This window comes from Scyliorhinus canicula, chromosome 23, assembly GCF_902713615.1.
Source record: "Scyliorhinus canicula chromosome 23, sScyCan1.1, whole genome shotgun sequence".
In the NCBI taxonomy this organism is placed as follows: domain Eukaryota; kingdom Metazoa; phylum Chordata; class Chondrichthyes; order Carcharhiniformes; family Scyliorhinidae; genus Scyliorhinus; species Scyliorhinus canicula.
Window position 1 is genome coordinate 27,062,853 of NC_052168.1, and position 14,013 is coordinate 27,076,865.

General features: G+C 48.4%; 1 protein-coding gene across 2 annotated transcripts in view; it reads right to left on the reverse strand.

Moving 5' to 3' along the window:
• Window positions 1-1,240: 1,240 nt before the first annotated feature.
• The window catches only part of serhl (serine hydrolase like), a 56,165-nt gene continuing 43,392 nt past the window's right edge, over window positions 1,241-14,013 (reverse strand). For both annotated transcript variants that reach the window (XM_038783434.1, XM_038783435.1), the window contains 3 exons: window positions 11,086-11,162; window positions 10,529-10,622; window positions 1,241-1,537 (listed from right to left, as the gene is read on the reverse strand). In XM_038783434.1, coding sequence (XP_038639362.1) covers window positions 1,427-1,537; window positions 10,529-10,622; window positions 11,086-11,162 — 282 coding nt within the window. In that variant the 3' untranslated portion in view covers window positions 1,241-1,426. The remainder of the gene's footprint in view (window positions 1,538-10,528; window positions 10,623-11,085; window positions 11,163-14,013) is intronic.

The following is a 14,013-nucleotide window of genomic DNA, read 5'->3' on the forward strand; positions in this document are numbered from 1 at the left end:
CCCGAGCAGGCGCCGGAATGTGGCGACTAGGGGCTTTTCACAGTAACTTCATTGAAGCCTACTCGTGACAATAAAGCGATTTTCAATTTTTCAATTTTCAAATTGCCCATAGTGTTGGGTGGGGTTACTGGGTTATGGGGATAGGGTGGAGGTGTTGACCTTGGGTAGCGTGCTCTTTCCAGGAACCGGTGCAGACTCGATGGGCTGAATGGCCTGCTTCTGCACTGTAAATTCTATGATAAAAAAATATTGCCCAATGTGCTTCCTGGATTTGCTTCAAAAATCGTTCAGCCGTAATTAATTGCCAGTTGCCACATTCTGAAACCTATTCAGAATCATCCACAGTTCAGAACTTCCCGAACAAAATGCTCGACTTATTAACTAATATATTAACCCCGTTGTTACATGACAGGTGACAGACTCGGCCATAATCCATTCAATTAAGAATGTCTTATTTCTTGCTTACAAACACAATGAAACTGGTGTATGCTGTTACAGGTAAGAAAAATAAATCAAATCTACAATTTAATAATGAATGACAAAAGTACACTTTCACCATGGCAATGAACTGCTTTAACACATCCTGAGAACGCAGCAACGTAAACAGCAACTTCACTCCTTCAGAGTAATCATGACTGAACAAGGCCAATCTCCCTCACAACCTTACCAAATTCTCCCGTTATGGCCGAGTGCCTCTTTTCCGCTCCCTCTCCGGAATGACAGAGGCGCGCCCCCTCTGGACTACTAGAGAATTACACACAGCAAGGCTTAGAAAACACCACCGTGGATGAGTTGGGGCGAATGGCCTGTTCCCGTCCTGTAAATTCGATGCAAACACACAAACGAATCCTCGATAGGATGAAGAGATTTACACTTTTAGACAAAAGCAAGGTGTTAGCATTAGTGCCATTAATTCAATGCAGTGGGCCCCTTGGTGGGCGATCACTGAATTAGTTACAGTGCATTAGAACTTCGGGCAGTTGGGGGGGGGGGGGGGGGGGGGGGGGGGGGGGGTCTTGGACTGCCATGGCCAGAGGGGGCCAATGACATTCGCCGTGGCTCAATCACAATATCGGCTTTAAGAGTTTAATTTTCTACGCTGTGAACGAAGCAGAAAATCCAAATTTCCATACCCAGCAAGCTTCAATCATTTCCCAATTAACCTGCTGTCCATATCTGTTATTTCAACAAACCATCAGCTTGCAGGTATCCAGCAAACAAAATCACCTTGACATCTCAATTCAAGCCAGCAATTAATTTTACATGGCCATTAATGTTTCCCATTAACAGATAGTTAAACTGGTTATTTACTGGTCAGACCCAGCTGCATTCAGAAGGACCGGTACGTCTGCTTTTTTTGCTGCCGGTAACCGGGAGCTTCCCTCTCCTTCACCAGTGCTGGGCATAGCCTGTCCATGTTCCACCCTCATAGCTTGGAGGGGACCCCCACCCTGAGAAACTCGCTGATAATTCCTGCAACGTGCTCCGGCTGGTTGAGGTGAACGTGGTGAGTCCCTTCGACTTTCTCCATTTGGAACTGCGGGAAAACGAAGAGGGAGGAAGAGAGGATGAGATACTCGCGAGGAGAGTCAGGGTGGTAGAGTTTAAACAAGGAATAGTGAAAGAGTGAGAGAGCTAACACCCCCCCCCCCCACCTTGGAAATAGGGGGAGGAGAGCAGAGCGTTGAGCTGGGGGCAAGCGAGGGGCTGAATAGCCTTCTTCCGTGCTATAATTTTACGCAAGTTGCATACACAGTAGTTAAGAGAGAGTTAGAGAGTTGGAAACCACTAGGTTTGGCATTTTTATTATACAATATCTAGATGCTTTTAACTGCTATTTGTTAGCACACTCCAACTGTGTGGCAGGGGTATCAGAATGACTAATGGGACTTTGTCCCATGGCCCCATCAACATTCAAAGGTCATTGAAGAACCCTAGCCCAGTAGGTCATAGAATCCATAGAATCTCTACAGTGCAGCAGGCCATTTGGCCCATTGAGTCCATAATGACCCTTTGAAAGATACCCCACCTAGGCCCTGCGCTGTGAGGCAGCAGTGCTAACCATTGTGCCACCGTGCTCTGGCAATTTGTGGTTCTCCAATTTTTCTAAAATATCGGGGAGAATTATGGCTATCAGTTAGGAACACACCAAACAACCTGTGGTTGATGATACCCAGGGATTTGAGGGGAAGGGTGTCCCACTCTCAAAGGTGTGCGTCAGTTACCCATTTTGCTCTCCTGCCGTCTGCTGTACCCGATTTAAGCTTAGGTAATTTCCCCCAAAATTCTGAACGTGCTGGTCCACACAACAAAGAGACTGTCACAGAAAACCCAGAGCTTGGAATTGACTAATAAAGAAAAAACAGGAGGTTAGGAACTAGGTCCCTTCGCCCTCCTGAATGATTAGGTACTTTCACAGTTACTTAAAACTTATTTTTAGATGTGATCTTTTTTAAGTATGTAGTTCTCATTCATTTAGGTTTGGCGTCTTTTTTTTTAAATTTAGAGTACTCCATTGTTTTCCCCAATTAAGGGGCAATTTAGCGTGGCCAATCCACCTAGCCTGCACATCTTTGGGTTGTGGGGGTGAGACCCACGCAGACACGGGGAGAATGTGCAAACTCCACACGGACAGTGACCCAGGGCCGGGATCGAACCTGGGACCTCAACGCCGCGAGGCAGCAGTGCTAACCCACTGTGCCACCGTGTCTTCATGTTTAAAAAAAAACATATTTTATTACAAACATGTATCAAAGCAGGTTACAGTAAGTAAACACCCCGGGAAACATACTACCCAGCAATCAACTATACAGTGTACAGATTTCTCCCCTTTTTCACCCCCTCCTCTCCCCATCCCCTCCCCCCCCCCCCCCCCCCCCCCCCCCCCCCCTCCTCCCCACGACGAACAGCTCCTCAAACACGGTCACAAACATCCCCCAACATCCCTACAGAGCCCCTTAACCCATACTTTATCTTCTCCAAGCGCAGGAAGTCGTACAGGTCACCCAACCAAGCCGCTACTCCCGGTGGCGATGCCGACCGCCACTCCAGCAAAATTCTCCGCCATGGAATCAGAGAGGCGAAGGCCAAGACATCGGCCTTCCTCCTCTCCATGAGCTCCGGCTTCTCTGAAACCCCAAATATCGCCACCAAAGGGTGCGGGTTCACCTCCTCCTCCACTATCCTGGCTAAGACCATGAACACTCCCGCCCAGAATCTTCCCAATTTTTCACAACCCCAAAACATGTGCGCATGATTCGCTCGCCCCCACCCACACCTCTCACACTCATCTGCTACCCCCTGAAAGAACCACTCATTCTCGCCCGAGTCATATGCACCCTGTGCACCACCTTAAACTGTATCAGGCTCATCCTTGCACAAGAGGAGGTCCCATTTACCCTTCACAGTGCCTCACTCCATACTCCCCAATTGAGCTCCATTCCCAACTCCACTTCCCATCTCTCCTTGATCTTCACCACCCGCTCACCTCCCTGCTCCCCCAGCCACTTACATATATCCCCAATTCTTCCCTCCCCTTCCACATCCGAAAGCAGCAGTCGCTCCAGCAGGGTGTATCCCGGCAATCTAGGGAACCCCTTCCAGACCTTTCGTGCAATGTCCCTACCTGCAAATACCTGACCTCGCTACCCCTTGCCAGCTCTACCCTCTCCCTTAGCTCCTCCAGACTGGCGAACCCTTCCTCCAAATACAAATCCCTCACCTTTACCAAACCCCCCCTCGGCTCAAACCCATGATTCTCGCAAAGCGGCGTTAGCACCGACATTCCTTCCATCCTAAATTGCCTCCTCAGCTGATTCCATATCTTCACCGTGGACTGCAGCACTGGGCTCCCTGAATACCTACTCGGAGCCATTGGCAATGCTGCCGTCACCATAGCCCTCAAACTAGACCCCTTACAGGATTCCTCCTTCATCCTAACCCACTCTACCCCTTCTCCTTCCCACCACCACCGCACCTTCTCCACATTCGCCGCCCAATAATAAAGAAGCAAGTTCGGCAACATCAAACCCCCCCCCCCCCTCTCTGCTGCCTCTGCCTCTGTAGCAGGGTCCTCCCCACCCTCGGCACCTTCTCCACCCCCCCTGCTGGCTCTGTAGCAGGGTACTCCTCACCCTCGGTACCTTCCCCGCCCCCGCTGCTGCCTCTGTAGCAGGGTCCTCCCCACTCTCGGTACCTTCCCCGCCTATACAAAGTCAGAGATGATCGTATCCACTTTCCGAAAAAAGGCCTTTGGTATAAAGATCAGGAGAGCCTGAAAGTGTGTCTACTTCAATGCCAGGAGTATACGAAATAAGGTAGGGGAACTGGCAGCATGGGTTGGTACCTGGGACTTCGATGTTGTGGCCATTTCAGAGACATGGATAGAGCAGGGACAGGAATGGTTGTTGCAGGTTCCGGGGTTTAGGTGTTTTAGTAAGCTCAGAGAAGGGGGCAAAAGAGGGGGAGGTGTGGCGCTGCTAGTCAAGGACAGTATTACGGTGGCAGAAAGGATGCTAGATGGGGACTCTTCTTCTGAGGTAGTATGGGCTGAGGTTAGAAACAGGAAAGGAGAGGTCACCCTGTTGGGAGTTTTCTATAGGCCACCTAATAGTTCTAGGGATGTAGAGGAAGGATGGCGAAGATGATTCTGGAAAAGAGCGAAAGTAACAGGGTAGTTGTTATGGGAGACTTTAACTTTCCAAATATTGACTGGAAAAGATATAGTTCGAGTACATTAGATGGGTTGTTCTTTGTACAATGTGTGCAGGAGGGTTTCCTGACACAATATGTTGACAGGCCAACAAGAGGCGAGGCCACATTGGATTTGGTTTTGGGTAATGAACCAGGCCAGGTGTTAGATCTGGAGGTAGGTGAGCACTTTGGAAACAGTGACCACAATTCGGTGACCTTTACGTTAGTGATGGAAAGGGATAAGTATACCCCGCAGGGCAAGAGTTATAGCTGGGGGAAGGGCAATTATGATGCCATTAGACATGACTTAGGATGTGTTGGTTGGAGAAGTAGGCTGCAAGGGTTGGGTACACTGGATATGTGGAGCTTGTTCAAGGAACAGCTATTGCATGTTCTTGATAAGTACGTACCAGTCAGGCAGGGAGGAAGGGGTCGAGCGAGGGAACCGTGGTTTACCAAAGAAGTGGAATCTCTTGTTAAGAGGAAGAAGGAGGCCTATGTGAAGATGAGGCATGAAGTTTCAGTTGGGGCGCTTGATAGTTACAAGGAAGCGAGGAAGGATCTAAAGAGAGAGCTGAGACGAGCAAGGAGGGGACATGAGAAGTCTTTGGCAGGTAGGATCAAGGAAAACACAAAAGCTTTCTATAGGTATGTCAGGAATAAAAGAATGACTAGGGTAAGAGTAGGGCCAGTCAAGGACAGTGGTGGGAAGTTGTGTGTGGAGGCTGAGGAGATAAGCGAGATACCAAATGAATACTTTTCGTCAGTATTCACTCAAGAAAAAGATAATATTGTGGAGGAGAATGCTGAGACCCAGGCTATTAGAATAGATGGCATTGAGGTGCGTAGGGAAGAAGTATTGGCAATTCTGGACAAGGTGATAATAGATAAGTCCCCGGGGCCGGATGGGATTTATCCTAGGATTCTCTGGGAAGCCAGGGAAGAGATTGCTGAGCCTTTGGCTTTGATTTTCAGGTCATCATTGGCTACAGGAATAGTGCCAGAGGACTGGAGGATAGCAAATGTGGTCCCTTTGTTCAAGAAGGGGAGTAGAGATAACCCCGGTAACTATAGGCTGGTGAGCCTAACGTCTGTGGTGGGTAAGGTCTTGGAGAGGATTATAAAAGATACGATTTATAATCATCTAGATAGGAATAATATGATTAGGGATAGTCAGCATGGTTTTGTGAAGGGTAGGTCATGCCTCACAAACCTTATCGAGTTCTTTGAGAAGGTGACTGAACAGGTAGACGAGGGTAGAGCAGTTGATGTGGTGTATATGGATTTCAGTAAAGCGTTTGATAAGGTTCCCCACGGTCGGCTATTGCAGAAAATACGGAGGCTGGGGATTGAGGGTGATTTAGAGATGTGGATCAGAAATTGGCTAGTTGAAAGAAGACAGAGAGTGGTAGTTGATGGGAAATGTTCAGAATGGAGTTCAGTTACGAGTGGCGTACCACAAGGATCTGTTCTGGGGCCGTTGCTGTTTGTCATTTTTATAAATGACCTAGAGGAGGGCGCAGAAGGATGGGTGAGTAAATTTGCAGACGATACTAAAGTCGGTGGAGTTGTAGACAGTGCAGAAGGATGTTGCAGGTTACAGAGGGACATAGATAAGCTGCAGAGCTGGGCTGAGAGGTGGCAAATGGAGTTTAATGTGGAGAAGTGTGAGGTGATTCACTTTGGAAAGAATAACAGGAATGCGGAATATTTGGCTAATGGTAAAATTCTTGGTAGTGTGGATGAGCAGAGGGATCTCGGTGTCCATGTACATAGATCCCTGAAAGTTGCCACCCAGGTTGATAGGGTTGTGAAGAAGGCCTATGGTGTGTTGGCCTTTATTGGTAGAGGGATTGAGTTCCGGAGCCATGAGGTCATGTTGCAGCTGTACAAAACTCTAGTACGGCCGCATTTGGAGTATTGCGTACAGTTCTGGTCGCCTCATTATAGGAAGGACGTGGAAGCTTTGGAACGGGTGCAGAGGAGATTTACCAGGATGTTGCCTGGTATGGAGGGAAAATCTTATGAGGAAAGGCTGATGGACTTGAGGTTGTTTTCGTTAGAGAGAAGGTTAAGAGGTGACTTAATAGAGGCATACAAAATGATCAGAGGGTTAGATAGGGTGGACAGCGAGAGCCTTCTCTCGCGGATGGGGGTGGCTAGCACGAGGGGACATAGCCTTAAATTGAGGGGTAATAGATATAGGACAGAGGTCAGAGGTGGGTTTTTTTACGAAAAGAGTGGTGAGGCCGTGGAATGCCCTACCTGCAACAGTAGTGAACTCGCCAACATTGAGGGCATTTAAAAGTTTATTGGATAAGCATATGGATGATAATGGCATAGTGTAGGTTAGATGGCCTTTAGTTTTTTTTTCCATGTCGGTGCAACATCGAGGGCCGAAGGGCCTGTACTGCGCTGTATCGTTCTATGTTCTATGTTCTATGAAAGATAAACAAGAACCTCGGCAGAATATTCATTTTCACCACTTGGACCCTCCCCGCCAACGTTAAGTGCAGTGTACCCCACCTCTTAAGATCCTCCCTAGCCTCCTCCACCAGCTTCGTTAAGTTCCACTTATGGAGCCCCATCCATTCCCTCGCTACCTGAATCCCCAAATACCTAAACCTATTCCTCGCTACCGTAAATGACATCTCCCCTAAATTAGCCTGTTGTCCCAGCTCATTCACCGGGAATACCTCGCTTTTCCTTACATCCGTGTCTTTATATGTTGAGCAGCAACTCTCTAATAAAGACAAGGTAGGGAGGAACTGCAGCGAGAGATCACAAAATGGACAAGTTAAACCTACTCATAATCCAGAAAGATGCAGCTACCAAAGATGATCTCGAAGCTGTTTACACAACAAAGCCCAGAGCGGTTAGAGAGACACTGATAATCCACACCTCAGTCAGTGTGAAAAGTCAGAGATGGTCACACACAGCGAGAGAAACAGTAACTGAGAGCACGGAGGAGCTGGAGTACAGACAGCGCTGCATCAAGATGTGGTTTAGAAAGGAGCCATTAACAGTGTGCGTGTCGTATCGAACGTAACGAGGCTGCTGAATGTCTACACTGAGTGAGGAGTTTGGGTCATTTGTTTATTGCTAGATATCTGTGCACAGAAATCTGACGGAGAATGAACTCATCCATCTTTATGAGCAAACAACTATCTCCCGGTCAATAAGGTGGCACAACAGGACACGGCCTCACCAATGCACCGTTTAAAGTTAGCGCCTTCTTTTAGAGTTCCATAACTTGTAGCATTCCTTGTTTTCTTATGCCATGATTACTTATGCAAGTTAACCTAAAGAGAAACTTTATAAAATAGCAGGAGAAATAAGAGGCACAGAGGTGTGTTGTTATCGGAGGGAAGATAGTGTGGATTGGGAGCAGCTGTTTAAGGGTAAATCCACATTTGAAATGTGGGAGTCTTTTAAGGAACGGTTGATTAGAGTGCAGGACAGACATGTTCCTGTGAAAATGAAAGATAGAAATGGCAAGATTAGGGAACCATGGATGACGGGTGAAATTGTGAGACTAGCTAAGATGAAAAAGGAAGCATACATAGGATTGAGGCAACTCAAAACTGATGAAGCTTTGGAGGAATATCGGGAAAGTAGGACGAATCTCAAACGCGCAATAAAGAGGGCTAAAAGGTGTCATGAAATAGCTTTGGCTAACAGGGTTAAGGAAAATCCCAAAGCATTTTATTCGTATGTAAGGAGCAAGAGGGTAACTAGAGAAAGGATTGGCCCACTTAAAAACAAAAGTGGGAATTTATGCGTGGACTCAGAGGAAATGGGTGAGATTCTTAATGAGTACTTTGCATCGGTATTCACAAAGGAGAGGGACAAGACGGATGTTGAGGCTAGGGATGGATGTTTAAATACTCTCGGTCAAGTTGTCATACGGAAGGGGGAAGGTTTGGGTATTCTAAAAGACATTAAGGTGGACAAGTCCCCAGGACTGGATGGGATCTATCCCAGGTTACTGAGGGAAGCGAGGGTCGAAATAGCTGGGGCCTTAACAGATATCTTTGCAGCATCCTTGAGCACGGGTGAGGTCCTGGAGGACTGGAGAATTGCTAATGTTGTCCCTTTGTTTAAGAAGGGTAGCAGGGATAATCCAGGGAATTATAGACCTGTGAGCTTGACGTCAGTGGTAGGCAAACTGTTGGAGAAGATACTGAGGGATAGGATCTATTCACATCTGGAAGAAAATAGCATTATCAGTGATAGGCAGCATGGTTTTATGCAGGGAAGGTCATGTCTTACAAACCTAATAGAATTCTTTGAGGAAGTGACAAAGTTAATTGATGAGGGAAGGGCTGTAGATGTCGTATACATGGACTTCAGTAAGGCGTTTGATAAGGTTTCCCATGGCAGGTTGATGGAAAAAGTGAAGTCGTATGGGGTTCAGGGTGTACTAGCTAGATGGATAAAGAACTGGCTGGGCAACAGGAGACAGAGAGTAGTGGTGGAAGGGAGTGTCTCAAAATAGAGAAGGGTGACTAGTGGTGTTCCACAGGGATCCGTGCTCGGACCACTGTTGTTTGTGATCTACATAAATGACCTGGAGGAAGGTATAGGTGGTCTGATTAGCAAGTTTGCAGATGATACTAAGATTGGTGGAGTTGCAGATAGCGAGGAGGACTGTCAGAGAATACAACAAAATATAGATAGATTGGAGAGTTAGAACATAGAACATAGAACAGTACAGCACAGAACAGGCCCTTCGGCCCTCGATGTTGTGCCGAGCAATGATCACCCTACTCAAGCCAACGTATCCACCCTATACCAGTAACCCAACAACCCCCCCCCATTAACCTTTTTTTTTTAGGACACTAAGGGCAATTTAGCATGGCCAATCCACCTAACCTGCACATCTTTGGGCAGAGAAATGGCAGGTGGAGTTCAATCCAGGCAAATGCGAGGTGATGCATTTTGGAAGATCAAATTCAAGAGCGGACTATATGGTCAATGGAAGGGTCTTGGGGAAAATTGATGTGCAGAGAGATCTGGGAGTTCAGGTCCATTGTACCCTGAAGGTGGCAACGCAGGTTGATAGAGTGGTCAAGAAGGCATACAGCATGCTTGCCTTCATCGGACGGGGTATTGAGTACAAGAGTTGGCAGGTCATGTTACAGTTGTATAGGACTTTGGTTCGGCCACATTTGGAATACTGCGTGCAGTTCTGGTCGCCACATTACCAGAAGGATGTGGATGCTTTAGAGAGGGTGCAGAGGAGGTTCACCAGGATGTTGCCTGGTATGGAGGGTGCTAGCTATGAAGAAAGGTTGAGTAGATACGGATTGTTTTTGTTGGAAAGACGGAGGTTGAGGGGGGACCTGATTGAGGTCTACAAAATTATGGGAGGTATGGACAGGGTGGACAGCAACAAGCTTTTTCCAAGAGTGGGGGTGTCAGTTACAAGGGGTCACGATTTCAAGGTGAGAGGCGGAAAGTTTAAGGGAGATGTGCGTGGAAAGTTTTTTACACAGAGGGTGGTGGGTGCCTGGAACGCTTTACCAGCGGAGGTGGTAGAGGCGGGCACGATAGCATCATTTAAGAAGCATCTAGACAGGTATATGAACAGGCGGGGAACAGAGGGAAGTAGACCTTGGAAAATAGGCGACAGGTTTAGATAAAGGATTTGGATCGGCGCAGGCTGGGAGGGCCGAAGGGCCTGTTCCTGTGCTGTAATTTTCTTTGTTTAAAGGTGTTCGATTGGATTGTTCTCTAATTCAAAGCCTGTTCAGGTGGAATGACTTTTGTTCTACAAGGGCCCGACTGCGGAGAGATGTGGTTTCAGTCCTGACATCTGAGATACGTCTCTTACCTGATTAGGCAGACTGTGGTACCCCTCCAGTATGAGACTAAATGGTGGTTTGTTCGGATTCCATTTCTCCTTCTTCATCAGTCCATCCTTAGCGCTGAAAGCAAAAGAATGGCACAGGGTCACTGACATCAGGCTGCTGCAGTAAAACCCCCTTCGTGCAGCGCAGACACCTATTGCTCCATCGCCTGATTGGCTGCAGCACATTCTGTCTGAGGGAGGGCTGATGGGGCCGGGGGAGGGGAGGGGGGATGAATTGTGGCCAGTCTCCCCTTTCCCAAGAGACTAAATCATACTGGGGTCCACCTGCACAATCGTACTGAATGGCAGAGCAGGCTAGAGGGGCAATATCGTCTTCTCCAGCACATATTTCTGATGTTCTTATACTAATGTATCAACAGTAAGTTGGCCGCTCGCACAGTGCAGCACCGCACTGGAAGTGTTGGCTTATCATGCGATTGGAATTCACATCCTCCTGATTCAGAGCCTAGGCCCCAGCCCCAAGCTGGCTCCTCGGCAAACAGCCTGGGGAGGGTGTCACGGACGGGCGATGTACCTACCCAATGAGGAGAACGGCCGCAGTGATATTCTTCTGAAGCTTCAGACACTGTTTGATGGTGATCCTCAAAGGGGTGGGCTGGTGAGATTGAACGAAAACATGAGGAACCATTAAACTCAGCTTTTACCGACGGCACTTTGTGTTTCCAATCTGACAGGTCTGCTCTTCAACAGGGACGCCACTCTCACGGGCATTTATGGATGAGGGTGGTTCAAGCCCGATGAGAGAAGCTGTCTGGTGGCCTGGCCCACAGGCACCCACAACGGTCTCTGAATCCCTTCCTGATGTTTGGCAGAGGAAGGCTGGGTCAAAGGTAAGCAATGAAGGCAGCTCCTGCCATCCTTAGTGCCAGGTACACAATGGTCGGGGTGGGGGGGGGGAATGACCTCCCTACCCTCAACAGTCAGTGAAACACAGGAGAGGAGGCGAGAGGGAAGATGTCTACCACTATTGCTCCATTATTTAAGGGTAGGCGAGATAAACGAGGGAACTACAGACCCATTAGCCCAACATCTGTTGTGGAAATGTCACTGGAATCTGTTAAGGACAGAGTGACTGAGCAGGGTAATGGACTTAGTTGATTCATTTCTTGAAGACGGCCAAAAAGCACTTGATAGTGTTACACATAATACATAAAAAAAGAATTGAATAAACATAGAATTGAAGACAGTCCATTGGTCTGGGTAGAGATTCCATTAGGAGATAGGAGGCAGTTCTTAAAAAAAATCAATCATGGGATGTGTGGGCAGGCCCAGTATTTACTGCCCATCCCTAGTTGCCCATCAGAAGGTGGTGGTGAGCCACCTTCTTGAACCGCTGCAGTCCGTGTGGTGTAGGTGCACCCACAGTGCTGTTAGAGAGGGAGTTCCAGTGTCATTATAAGCCATGTTGGTTGGGGTTGGTGTATGTGTGCGTGTGTGTGTGTGTGGGGGGGGGGGGGGGGGGGGGGGGGGGGGGGGGGGGGAGTTAATCGCCACAGGGTTCATCGCCTTTGACTTGCCCTGGTCGCCACAGTACTAATTTGGCTAGTCCAGTTCAGTTTCTGATCAATGGTATCCTCAATGTGAAGTTGGGACTTTGTCTCCACAAGGACTATGTGGTGGTCACTGTCATGGACAGATGCAGCCCAGTCAGTAGTGGTGTTACCAAGCCACTCTTGGTGATGGACATTGAAGTCCCCCCCACTCAGAGTACATTCTGCACCCTTGCCATCCTCAGTGCTTCCTCCAAGTGGTATTCAACACGGAGAAGCACCGATTCATCAGCTGAGGGAGGACGGTATGTGGCAATCAGTAGGAGGTTTCCTTGCCAGTGTTTGACCTGAAGCCATGAGACTGCATAGGGTCCAGAGTCAATGTTGAGGACTCCCAGGGTAACTCCCTCCCGACTGAAGCCTGTTCCACCACCTCTGCTGGGTCTGACCTGCTTGGTGAGCCAGAACATACCCAGGGATGGGGGGCGCCTGGGATATTGTCTGTATTGTTCCATGAGTATGACAATGTCAGGCTGTTGCTTGATTAGCCTGTGAGACAGCTCTCCCAATTTTCACACCAGATGTTAGTGACGGGAACGTTGCAGGGCCTCACGGTAGCATGGTGGTTAGCGTCAATGCTTCACAGCTCCAGGGTCCCAGGTTCGATTCCCGGCTGGGTCACTGTCTGTGTGGAGTCTGCACGTCCTCCCCGTGTGTGCGTGGGTTTCCTCCGGGTGCTCCGGTTTCCTCCCACAGTCCAAAGATGTGCGGGTTAGGTGGACTGGCCATGCTAAATTGCCCGTAGTGTAAGGTTAATGGGGGGGTTGTCGGGTTACGGGTATAGGGTGGATACATGGGTTTGAGTGGGGTGATCATGGCTCGGCACAACATCGAGGGCCGAAGGGCCTGTTCTGTGCTGTACTGTTCTATGTTCTATGACTGGGTTTTCCGTTGTCGTTTCTGGTGCCTGTCGATCGAGTATTACTGGGTGGTTTGCTAGACCATTCCAGAGGGAATTTAAGAGTCACCCACCACACTGTGGGTCTGGAGTCACACGTAGGCCAGACCAGGTAAGCATGGCAGATTTCCTAAAGGACATTAAATGAACCAGTTGGGTTTTTACAACAATCAATAATGTTTGGGGCCATCATTAGACTTTTAACGGCAGATATTTAAATTCTGCCGTGGCGAGATTCAGTGCCGGGGAGCATTAACCTGGATCTTTGGATTACTATCCTGTGACAATACCACTGAGCCACCACCTCAGGTTGCCACAATGCAACAAGCGGTGAACCTCAAGGGTTCATACAGGGCCCAGATTAAATGTGGCAGATGGTTTGGAACTCTCTACTCCAGAGCAGTGGAGGCTGGGTGTGTGAATATCTTTGTTGATTTGCAAGGGAGTCAAAGGGTTAAGGGGGCGGGCAGGCAGGCAAGAGGAGTTTGGGCCCCAATCAGTTCAGCTATGATCTGGCTGAATGGTGAAGCAGACTAGAGGGGCTGAATGGCCGACTCCCTACTTTCTCCCCCCCCCCCCCCCCCCCCCCCCCCCCCCAACATCACTGTGGGTGTTCCCACACCACAGGCAGGGCAGTGGTTCAAGATGCTAATGCATCATCTTCTCAGGGTGATGAGGGATGGGCAATAATGGCCTCATATCCCCGTGAACAATTTTTAAAAAAGCATGATGTCAGTAGATAGAGATAGAGAAATAGATAGAGAAATACAGCACAGAACAGGCCCAAAGACTATTAAATTAGTCTTTGATTCAAACCACATCTCCCCCTCTCCAGTCTGATTGTCATAGTTTAGCACGATCTGGGTTTGCCTTCGCTATCCGGTTTAATACCTTGGATCATTTTGGAGGCCATTTCTCAGTCAGTCTTTGGCTGCAGAACAAATATTAGTATCTCTGATCCCTAGCGTACTCTGGTCTTGTGTGTGTGTGTGTGGGGG